Genomic DNA, 12,496 nt, shown 5'->3' on the forward strand with positions numbered 1-12,496 from the left:
TCTCTTCTCTTCTCTTCTCTTCTCTTCTCTTCTCTTCTCTTCTCTTCTCTTCTCTTCTCTTCTCTTCTCTTCTCTTCTCTTCTCTTCTCTTCTCTTCTCTTCTCTTCTCTTCTCTTCTCTTCTCTTCTCTTCTCTTCTCTTCTCTTCTCTTCTCTTCTCTTCTCTTCTCTTCTCTTCTCTTCTCTTCTCTTCTCTTCTCTTCTCTTCTCTTCTCAACTGATTTTAAACCCCCCAAATTCTAAATCAACATTAAATTTTATTCAAATTAGGTAAGGAAAATCAAAGTATGTAACAGTAGTTTTTAATCTGTACTACCTATGTTTTACGTATTTACAAATGTTGCAGAATGTATTTTATATCATTATCTGTAATATAGTGTATCCAAAAATGGAAAAGAAAACATTAATACAGTCATTTCCTTTCCTAATATTTACAATTTTAAATTTGCAACATTAATGTTTCAACCAATATATTGTTTACTTCATTTGGGCTCCTGGTTTGGGATGAACTTCTATCACAAAGAAGCAAAAAGAAAGAGTGTACTGACTTTTAAAAAAATCTATCTAAGCCACAGCTTCCCTAATGGTGGAGATATGCACATCATATTTGAAGGTTTCACAGAGCTCTGAGGAACAGAGATAACTTTAAAGTTTACTCCAACATCCCCACTTGCCAGATTTCCAGCACGGCCAAGGTCCAGGGTTTTGACTGAAGCTCATTTCTTAATATTTAGCTAATTTAAATGCTAATTAGACTAATTTGATGAATAAAACATGGTAGGAATTCATTAGCAACTTTGCTGCTATTGCTTTACGTCTGCAGAGAAATTTTCTAAAACAGGACTCCAGGGACAGTAGCGCATCTGTTACTAGTTGAACAAGTTGGATTCTTTGTAACGCTAAACCCTAGAGTTGGTAATATATTGCAGAACTGTAGAGAAGATGGAGGAGCAATTTTAAATTTTGCAAATTCAGCACATCTGGACATAAGCCACCATTGAAGAAGAGGCCTTATGCTGTCCTGAGCCCACCTGCTTCATGGGGATCAATACAGAAAGGAAGAAAATGTGCCTTATCTCTGTCTCACATTACCTACTACAGTTGTTCCAGTTGTTCTGCTTGGTGTTATTGGTGCCTATACAAAGAAATTAAACCATTCACCTCATGTCTGATATTGTGGATAGACTTTAATGGTTTTATTGAGCTCCGTGAAATTAGTGAGGCTCCAAAGCTGTGGAGCAGACACGAAAATTGGTAAGACAGTCTCTTTGGAAGAGTAGTTTGTTGATCGGCTTTGTTTGTTTGTCTGGTTTGGTTTGGTGGGGTTTTTTTTGTTTTGGTTTTGTTTGCTTTGCTTTTTTTGGGTGAGCTTTTTTCCCCTCCTTTTTTGAAATCAGTATATGCCATTAGTGGCACTTGGGGGATGTGGTTTAGTAGTGAACATGGCAGTGCTGGGTTAACTCAATGATCTTAAGAGGTATTTCCCACCCTCAGCAATTCTAAGATTCTATGATTCCCACAGTCAACAAGGTAATTAAGCAGAAGACAAATTTTCAAGATGTGACTTTGAATCTATTTTAAAAAAAAGCTGCCTTTGGGCTTAATTAGGTCACTGAATTCTAGTCTGAAAAAAAAAGAAAAGACAAAAAATACGAGGCATATGGAGAACTTCCATGGCAAAAAGTAAAAAGAAAAGTTTTGCTAAACAAGAGTCTGTTTTGGACTCTCTTCTCTTCCTGTGTCCACTCCCATGGCTGAATTATGATGTCCATAGAGACATCTAGAAAATTTCCCAGATGTTTGGGAAACATAGGTTCACATTTCCACATGCTGAAGATCTTCTGTGATACTCAGAGTGGAATATATAAGTGAAGAAACTCAAAGGCCTGTAAGCACCTGTCTTCTTTCAAAGATAAATATGTTCCGTGTATGACTTCTGGCACCATATCTGTACTTAGATAGTTAATTCTGATTTTAAAAAACCCAAACAACAAAACAGTGGCTAATAGAAATCTGAATGTAGTTGTGGATCTGAGTGTACCTATTTCTTTGCTTTAATTTTCTTCTGGTAAATATTACTCTAAATCACAAAGGACTCAAAAAGATAAACATGTTACAGATAACAGATGATGTGCTCAAATGCAGTAGTGGTGGAGGCCATATTAACACACCATAATAAAAACAGGACGAAGGAATGTAAAGGAGGTGATCTCTATTGATAATACCATTTATCAGTGAAAAAGCTTCAAGTCAGTTTGCCACTGTTTTCATTCAGTTCTGCACTTGCTGTTTGTTGGGTTTTTTGTGTTTTGTTTGTTCGTTTGCTTTTGTTTAAACTTTTGCTTCTGAATACTGGGAGTGAATCTAATTAGGTTTATAATTATTTCAAACAGAGGTCAGTACTCACTTCTACATGCTGACAGGTCTGAATGAGTTTTGCCAGAAGAGTTTCCAGTTCAGTATTCCTCTTAATAAGGTTGGTGAGGTTACTCTCCAAATTTTGCTGTCAAAAAGAAAGGAACACATTAGCATTTCAAAGAATTTAATGTTTAGGTGAATATTTGAAAATTCTAATTACACAGGTATGAACATGAGACCCTCATTTTGGTATATTCCATTACATGTTTGATTAGATTAGATGTTTTGTCTATGTAAGATAAGAGACTAGAAAAGTTCAAGATAAGAGTGAGTTCTAGAAAACAGAACTTCCAAGGACCCACTAAAAACTAGATTAAGCAATTAGTCAGGAGGGGAAAAAAGACAAGTAAGGAGAAGAGCAGGAAGGCTAAAATATTTCCCCAAAATAAGTGGCTTATTTTGACTGAGAACATTTTTGATTCCTTATTTCCTGCTCTCAGTCTAACATCTAAATTTAAAAGCCAGCTGCTAACTGAGGTCTCTGAGCATACATCCCTTTGGAACGGTACTTGTAAGGATCAGTAGACAAGTCAGAGCTTTCTTCCTGGGATTTGCAGTACTGTGGGGGGTTGATATAATTGATTTAATCCCCTAGTTCAGCAGAGTTATATTTTTTAATAAATAATTCTAAAGAAAATTCCTTTCTACACAGAAAAATGAAGTATCTACTCACAGATTGTGCCCTCACTAACTGTTCTTTAGAGAGAACTTGTGGTTTGTGTCTGGGTTTATCAACTGATTATGGCTGCCATAAATATCTTCAGCTCTGGGAGAACAGAGAGTTTTCCAGCTAACAGATCTGAAGCTGCGTCCTGGCTCTCTGCAACTGCACATGAGACTGAGATCTAGCAACTAATGTTTCAGCCTCCCTTCTCCCCTCTATATCCACAGAAAGGAAACCCAGGCACATGAGGAGCACGTGATGGCTGTGACCCATTCCCTGGTCTGGCTGCCTTGGGATCAGGACTTTACTGTGCACCCTGGAACTTGCAGCAACCAGCTCTTCACTTTTTACTACACATCCTGAGATAACTGCTGTTTTACATGAAATTTCAGCTTCTGGAAGCACATGGGTGTTGAAAAGTCCATGTTTTTGCATAAACTGCAAAGTTTCCACAAAGATGAAAAGGTCCTGTAAATATACTTTAAGTACATTAAAAAAAGCAAGCCATTAAAAAGAGTCCTGACTCTAAACATTAATTTATGTCAGTAACTTCAGGGTCATATATTTAATTTTGACATACCTGGAGACTTCTAGCATGACAAGCTATCTCTTATAGTTATTCACTTATATAGGTGTGTGAGATTAGTCATTTGCTTGGTATTCCTGACAAGCTGACAGTCCCTGACTTTTAAGTGTACTTTGTCTTCCAAGCAGTCTCTAGCATCTAGGAAGTATTGAACAAGAATACCAGAAGTGGGCCTTGTGCTTTTCTCCCAACAAGGGCTGTAGTATCTCTGCAGAGCCTTCAATAATTTCAATCCTCCTCATCTTCTCCCTCCTAGATATCTATTCTATTATTTCAGTCCCTGCAGCTACCAGTAACTCATCTGACTTCTATTATCCTCCCCACAACCACCACCTCCATACAGGAGGGGAATATGTGTGTTTTTTCTTCTGCTGTTACTCCCTGCCAATTTCATGATGTTTTAAAACACTTTGTTCCTTGCCTTCCCTTTCTGCAGCCGTGCAGTCTCCTTTTTCCTTCTTGCATATGTCTACAAACAAATGAAGATGGTAGTATTTCATTGCCATTTACATTTCATGTACTTTGGCATTTACTGGGGCTGATGCTGTAAGCACCAGAGAAACAGTCAGTTCTGTTGCATTAAGAAAAGAACAAGATTTTGATGGCTTTCCATACATAACCCTTCTGAGAAGCGTGGTGGATGTTTGAAACACCTAATTTTGGTGTTTTCTTCCCAGCACAGTCATGCATATCGTGTATCAATGGCTGTAAAAGTACCTTCTACACTACATTTATTTTATAGCCCATTAAAACACAGAATAACAAGAATGGGCATCCTTACTGAACTGTTTGAGCTGTATCTTAGAATTCCATAAGCTGTACTGTGAACAATCTTAATTGCAAAGGCATGTTTGCTGTGCTGTCAGATGTCCCTTTGTAGGGTTGAGACTCATGCAAAGTCAAAATACCATATACAGTTACAGTATCAGATAACGTTTGTCTTTAAAAAACAGTTCCTTAAGATGATCCAAATGTGCAAATAGTCTTGAAATGTTATTTATATAACTTCTTAATATTATATTTTAATTTTGTACAATTATGGAACATTCAGTGATTTTAGATAACTGAAAATTAGTGATCTTCAATTAAGGCCATTAATACATGAAGATTCAGTATTTTGCTCTGAAAGAGAAATGTATTGACCCATAGATTATATACAGATTATTATATTCAGGATATTTTCAAATCCTGGATATAATAATCTATATTCCTGGATACATATCCTGGATAAAGAACAAAATCTTAGAATAAGTTTCCTGTCCAGTGAATACAAACATTAAACCATATATATTATTATGGCTTCACACAGTCTCTTGATATCCTCTGCATTTCCTGACTATGAAAATGGAAGGTAACTATAACAAGTGAGTAGCCTTAGAAAAACTGGAGTTCCCATCACTAGCTCCTTGAACTGTGTCATTTTAAATCTGGAAAGCCTGGAATTTTGTTTCCATACAAGGGATTGGGTTTTTTTAAGTCAAGAATGATCAGAATTTTGTTTAACTTCTGTTAAGAACATCAGTTTATACAAATGCTTTACAAGACAACAAGAACCTGGTGGCTCCTTTCTGAAATTAATTAATCTTTCTAGTTTCACTAGGCCAGTACTGAATGGCAGCTCTTAAAAGTTGACTGACTTGAAAATCTTAAAGGTCATTAAACATGATCAATGCTCGCAGTACGTTTACCCAGATTTTCTCTTGTCAGTATCTTCCTCTAGCACTTTCCCCTATTTTATTCCCATACAGACCATGGTACCACTTTGGTTATCACTTGATAGTAGGTAGCAGAAGCAGAATTTGAGCTCTGCCCCCTCTCTTTACTCCACATAGGCGAACTCAGAAAAAGCCTGAACATTTAAATTTCAGGAGAAGTTTGCTCACAGACTTTCTAAAGTGCTGCAACCTCATTTCACATCCACACCTGGAACTTGGTTGTGTAAAACCACAGTGCCAGATTTGGGGCTCTGGCCATCTTGTAAAATTGATCCAATTGATGTAGACCAGAATTCCTGAGAGAGTGAATTGTAACCACGTTTGAAGAAAGTGTGCTCTCACACTATGATGAGTACATGTGAAAATCCGTAGCAGATAACCTTATTCAAAATATCTTCCTTCTTCCCACCTAGTCTACAGCTGTTCTATTAGGTGAACCAAATTACAACTGTATTTTCAGAAATGTTCTAGGTAAACAATAATTTCTTAAACGTTTGCACCTGCCTTTCCTTATCTTTTTTTTTTTTTTTTTGCCAGTTGCTAATTTTCATTGTTATCTATTAAAAACTGATCTTAGAAACACTAGGGTTGTTGTTGTTTAAAGAAGCACAATAGTTGCTATGCATTTGCTCTGTGGAATGGCTTCACGCATGTTAACTCAGTAATGGCAAACTGCTCTCAAAAAGCAAAAGCAAGGCTGAATGTTTCCTGACTTACCAATGCAGAGCTAGTTCAGGATCTTGACATTCCATGCGTGCTTTGGAACTGTTTTTACAACATCCAGTGTAAAGTTAAAAGAATGCTTACTGTCCATTTACCATGGTCTGACAACTATACAACACAAATATTCCTATAATCTTGGGAAAAATCTGAGTAGATGAAATCACAGACATGTAATTGAAAAGGACAGTTAAGGATAGTGTTTCATTTTGACTCTGCATGCCTATAAAATGATATGATCCAGGGACTAGGGTTTAAGTTGGAAAAATTAATGCCAAAAATTAGAGGAAGGCAACTCAGGACTAATCACATTTTTAAGCGGTTATCTAGCTCACACTGAAATCACGATCATGTTGCAGTAATGATTGCGTGAGGCTTGTGCCCTGATTGAATTGGGAGGTCAGACTAGATGATCATAGTGGTCTCTTCTGGCCTTTAAATCTATCAGTCTATGAAAACCAAATGTGAACCCATGCCCTTTGCCAAATTAACAGTCTCACGCAAAGCCTTGCTTGTCTAAAATTGGAAGGTAGCACAAACAGATAGTTCTAAGCTACTATACGGGTTGGAAATACTGTCAAAATAAATTAATGTAAGATTCTAAAGAAGAAAAATGCTGAGTTGTGTGCTCCTGCCTTACGTCACCGCAGATAAAACAGTAACATCCCTGAGATCGTCTTCTCGGAAGCATTTTTCTGCTCCATAAAACTGTCTATTCAAAAGGCCACAAAATAAAACATAGCTATCAGCTACAATGAGATTTTAAATTCCATTTGAAGTAAAGCAGCTGTATTTTTCAGATTAAAAATATTATTATTTCTGCCATTGGTAAATGTAAGTACTCATTTGAATTTTCTGCTCACTGCTTACTGGAAAGATGTGGGAACTGGTCCACTGAAACTGCAGCATATGTTAAGACTCACACACTGTAGGATAATATATGTAACAACAGCCTTGATCACCATTTACATCGAATCCACCATGATCAAAGCTTTTCAGCAGCAAACACTGACTGCAATTTGCATTTTACTTAACCCTGGTGTAAAACTGGCCAGAGTAAGGCATATTTTGAGACTACCTCCTGGTTTAAAGAAGCAAACAACTTTGCATACTGGAAATTAAATTTAGTAATAATACTGGTTTCTTGAGCACCACAACCACCTTTCCATCACCTCTTTACAAACAGTCAAATTTAAACAGAGTTTATATATTTTCCGATCAAGCTGTTTAAAGTGTATAAACAAACCCCACATAGTAACACTGCAGTAAAACAGAGATGTGAAATAAAACACCATAAAGCAGAAGTGTGATTACATCCAAACTTACTCATGCTAGCAGGGTAACCAGAGTGGTGTTGATATGGCAGACCAGTCTTTAGTATATGCAGGCTGGCTAGAGATCATAAATAAATAAATAAATAATAATGGCCAGTCTTCGCGAACGAAGAACCGGGGAAGGTCTTTCCACCTTCCAGCCTGTGCATTGGATTTTTTAGGTGAGACACAGTGTGCGCGGAACTGAGCCCACCCTTTAATACTGAGGTTCATCTGCCGGGGCCAAGAGAGCTTGGACAGTGGCAGCGAGGTCCTCAGGGCGTAGATGGATTGCCTTACAGGGCTAACGAGCTCCATCTGCCCGGGGAGGGGCCCCGACCAGGAATCGAACCCGGGCCTCGGTGGTGACAGCACCACGTCCTTAACCACTAGACCACCAGGGGCTCCCTGAGATCATAAATATATCCCCTGTCACTAACACAGTCCATTCAACCACATCTTCACTGAGACTGTTTTTCCTTCTAGTTTGAAGGCTTTATGCTTGCGGTGCTTCAGTTGCATTTCCACCTTGTTGTGGTGACAAACCCCATGAACTAGTCCTGTTGTCCTCAGGACTTGTGTCTAACTTATTAAAAAAGTTGCCAATCAAATCCAGAATAACTGCCAAAATATCAAACATGGTTTTCAGCCAGGTTATGGATATATGTGAGTTTAATGTTTCCTTAGGTGTTCTTTATTTAAATGGGCATGCCAGGTGCACATGGAAAAACTTGAGCTACTTTTCATTCTATGCAATTGTCCTGAAACAGGTGCTTACTCTTCTGCAGAATACATGTGATTGAAATACATGTATTTCTCCAGCCATGAAATCGTAACATTCACAGCTGATGGGAATGATTGACCTTAACTCTCAAATATACAGAGCTTGACAACTGCACTCCACATTTCTGTGTGTAAAGAAATAACAGCTATGGTGTTACACTCCTGGAGACTAAGATATTTATCTCAAGTGATTATAGTATATCACAATAAAAGGCGCATGAGATACTAAATTGTTAATTAATTGTCCAGGACTATTTTCATTAAAAGTGCAATGAAAATATCTGCATTTGAAGCTACTATGACTTCAATGATGTTAACTAAGTTGTGTCTATTTTTATATTTCATAGGAATGTCACTTTTTTTTTTTATTAACCTCTATTTAATACGGGACATTGTGGAAGCTAAAGGAAATCCAAGTATTTCACATTCTTGACCACATAAAATCTGAGAAGGCAATATTTTAGGAAAAACCTCTGGTTGCACTCTTGTGTCTCTGGAAAGCCATGCCCTCAAATACACCAATGGTGCTTGCCACTTGCAGCCGCAGCTCTGCCCTTTGATTTAACTATACTCATCAGTCTTATGAGTTGCTCTTTAGCCTTCCTTCACTGTTCTTCTCTCCTCCTTGGAGCACAAGAGAAATTTCATAACTGGAGCCTTTGAGGAAAAAGAACAGTACAAGACATATACATATAGTACACTATAGTAAAAGTTTTCCACTGATGTGTACTGTAAGGCTTCAGAAAGAAACAATATATATTCTTAAAAACTATTCTGCCCATAATAGTTACCATGATTACCAAGAACACAGGCCAAGGAAAATTAAACTGTTTAGCTATTTTCATTGTTGTAGTGGAAGGACATACAGAAATGAAATGAAAATAACACTTCCTTTTAAACAGGCATTCAAATGTTATAAGAACTTTGTTCCAGTTTAGAAAGTGAAAAACTGACTATATAGGACAAGTTTTTTTAAGAGATTCTCATTTCAAATAAGCTATTAGAAGGTATTCAAACTTTAACTTGGCTGGGATACGAGGGCTTATTTCAGTTGTATTTTTAATCAGAGAAGAACCAGAGTAATAACCAGGAATCAAGGATCAAGAAAGAATTTGTTTTGCATCTGACCAAATTAAAAGCCAAAATGCATCTTGGACTGATACGTGAGTTAATAACGGTTTGCAAAAATGTAGATACACAAGAGGCCAAATATATTTGATTTTTTTCCCCTTCAATGCAGGAGTTAAACTGGAAGTTGAAATGTTAAATGAACACAACAAATACTAGACACCCTGCATTTAAAGCATGTCATTAAAGACTTATTGTGGAGAGCTAGAGAGTTTATAAGCTCCTGTTGTTCCTCGTGGACTAATCCAGTGCAATGAAGAGGGTTAAGGAGAACTTGAACTATTGCACAGCTGTCCTGCAGCATCCTACATCTAATTCCAACCTCCCAGGACATAGAATATACTTAAAGCCAGGAATTCAACATGAGCTCCTGCTCATGAGATGCATACTGTAACCTTGCACAAGCAAGATCTGGGTAGTATTCATTCCAAAAACTGAAATTCTATGTTTTTCACAAAGCTAATGACAGATATCTATATGAAAAGAAAGCAAAAAGATTATCTAAAGAACCACAATTTATTCAGTGTTATTGAAGTCCTGGGTTCTACAGATGTCTGCCTAAATATTTCTGAAAGCTTGTATTTATTTAAGAGGTTTTATTGTGGAAAAAAATCTGGTTTTTATCAGTCAATACACGTTACCGCATTTTGTGGTTGAAAAATTCTACCTTATCTAAGCAGATATGTGTAAAAACAATTCAGTATTATGCAAAACTGGCAGGTTAGAAAGGACAGCTAGGCAGGGAAGGAGTAGAGAAGGTCAACATGATGGTGTGGTCTGTGTAAGGTAACAGACTGGTGGAGCTGCCACAAACCCAATTCAGTTCTTTCTGCTGGCCTGTAATAAAGCTGACACTTGAGGGCAGCTGCACTCATCTGCATTTATGTTTCTCAACATAGCAAAGAGACCTCTGTAGCTTGCTGTCCTGAGGATATTCACTGTCCATCCAGAGAATGAAGGTGTGAGCCCCTCTCCCGTGCAGTTCCACTACAGGTAGGAAACAGGTGCATCTGTGAATACAGTATATTCCCAGCTGTTGCCCTGGTGGTGTATTAGGAGCTGTACAGGCACCATCAGTAAGCCCAAGTGAAGCCAGCAACACTTTTGGAAAATGCTGATCCCACTGTCCAATGGCATGGTTCATGAAGTAAATGTCAACCACCAGTCAACCACAAAACCCAATTCTGACACAGTGGGAATTATACTAAGCCAAGCACTGCTTACAATTGCATTTTATGGGGAGTTGTTTTTTGTGTTTATAAACTCTCCAAAATTTTGCCAAGAAGTACACTATGAGCTAATTCTTCCACTCTGGAGCACTCTGGTTTTGCATCACTGAAGTCACCACTGAAGTGGCTCTGCCTTTTTCTTGCAGTGAACAGGCTCTAGCTGGGAGGAGTCACCTTATAAAAGCTGGCATCTGTCCAGTTCAGTGCTCATTCTGTCACATGGTCACTGCCTTGCTGCCCATGGTTAGAGCTTGGTCTAGGCAGAAGTGGGAATCTCCCCATATTTTCTTCTCCTCATTTGCTTCATTTCCTATTCAGTAAACTAAACCCATCTCCTAAACTAAGTAAATGCCCTGAAATAAATTTGTTATAGGGAACTTGACTTCCCCCATTCTTCAAGTCTTTTTTGGAAAAGAAGGCTTAAACATTCATCTAAAATACTTGCCAACCTGACCTGATAATATAATTTATCAATATTTTCCTGTACAAAACCTTTGAGTAAGGATTAGATCTCACATTAAGGAGTTACTAAAATAATCAACCTTGACTCAGATTCCAGGTACAAAGCTGGTATTATATTTCAACCTTTGACTTTGTAAGTTCCTATGGAAAAAACAGAAAATGTTAAATAATCTTTGTATAATTACATATTTAGGGATTTATTAAAACAATGTGATGGTGATGAGCTGAGCTTAAATAGTGAGCATAAACTGCGAGGTACAGATCACGATTTGGAAGCAGATTTTATTTCACATTTCTGTCATAGTTAGGTGAAGTTTCTGTTCTGACCTGCCATATTTCACCAGAGATAACTCAAGATTTCAAATTCACTAACAGCAACAAAAAAAAAAGAAACCAAACCAAACCTAAAAGAGACAAACATTTTAGCTCGAATACTAAAAGGTCTGAGTATACTTTAAATACTGATACACTGGAAAATGAACCATGGCTAGTACAGGACTTCATTTTTGCCTTGTATTTTGCAACTGATAAATGAGAAAAAAAGCATACCAAGAAGATAGTCATCACTCAGAAGTACCATCCTCTCCCATTTAATGTAAAACACTAAAAGCTTTTCCTTCCCTTACTTCAGCAAAGTATCCGACTCCATTCCCAGACATCCTAATCTCCCTCACCACTCTTACTTACAAAATGTGTTCATAATTTGCCCCTTTTTTTTCTAGCCATGCTGACCTGTTCAACTTCTGCTACAGCATGCCCCTCACTTCCTGCTAGATTTTGTGAACCTGAGTTGAACTCAGTTGCTGGCTCTTGCTTTGCTAGCAGTGCATGGTGCCAAGATTTCTGGGAGGAAGATCTAAAAGCAACTTAGATGCTCAAGAAAATGCTCAAGGATGTATGCTACAGCCAGAGGAGCACTCAAAGAAATAACTTCTGTCCTTTCTCTGTTAAGACACCATTTTTCAGTCCTTACTGGAGTGCACGTTCACAAAGACTAAAATGCAAATAGTCAGTTCAATGACACATTTTTTAACAGCCCTCGACAATCTATTTGCAATAACTGAAAAAAACAACAAGCAAAAGTAAACATCCCATGTGGAAGTCACGGCACACTTGGGTATTTCACTTCTTTCAATACCACAGATGATCACAGATGTGTTTTATTTTACTCATATGAACTAATCAATTAGTATGAACTACAAATTGTTCATGCAAGTATGAACAATTGCATGAGAATACTTCTAAGCAGTGAATTTTAGCTCAGGAAAGCATGATTACAAGCGCTTTTTATTTTTACTATATTCCTATAACAATAAATCACTTGCAGTACGCCAAACAATAAACATAACTCAAATCACTTCATCAATAGTTGAGATCATCAATGGATGAGGTCCCATATATACCAAACATTATTTTCTATTTTTTTTTAAATTTCTGATTACACACAGTTTGAAAGGTAAAACTGGGGTAAAACTTCTG

The 12,496-nt window shown here is 37.4% G+C and overlaps 1 protein-coding gene across 2 annotated transcripts in view; it reads right to left on the reverse strand.

Moving 5' to 3' along the window:
• The window catches only part of MID1 (midline 1), a 148,694-nt gene that overhangs the window by 47,219 nt on the left and 88,979 nt on the right, over positions 1 to 12,496 (reverse strand). For both annotated transcript variants that reach the window (XM_027890262.1, XM_027890263.1), the window contains exon 3: positions 2,407 to 2,502. In XM_027890262.1, coding sequence (XP_027746063.1) covers positions 2,407 to 2,502 — 96 coding nt within the window. The remainder of the gene's footprint in view (positions 1 to 2,406; positions 2,503 to 12,496) is intronic.

The sequence above is a fragment of the Empidonax traillii genome, unplaced genomic scaffold (genome assembly GCF_003031625.1).
Source record: "Empidonax traillii isolate 1590-97213 ecotype Southwest subspecies unplaced genomic scaffold, ASM303162v1 scaffold282:size975252, whole genome shotgun sequence".
Lineage (NCBI taxonomy): Eukaryota > Metazoa > Chordata > Aves > Passeriformes > Tyrannidae > Empidonax > Empidonax traillii.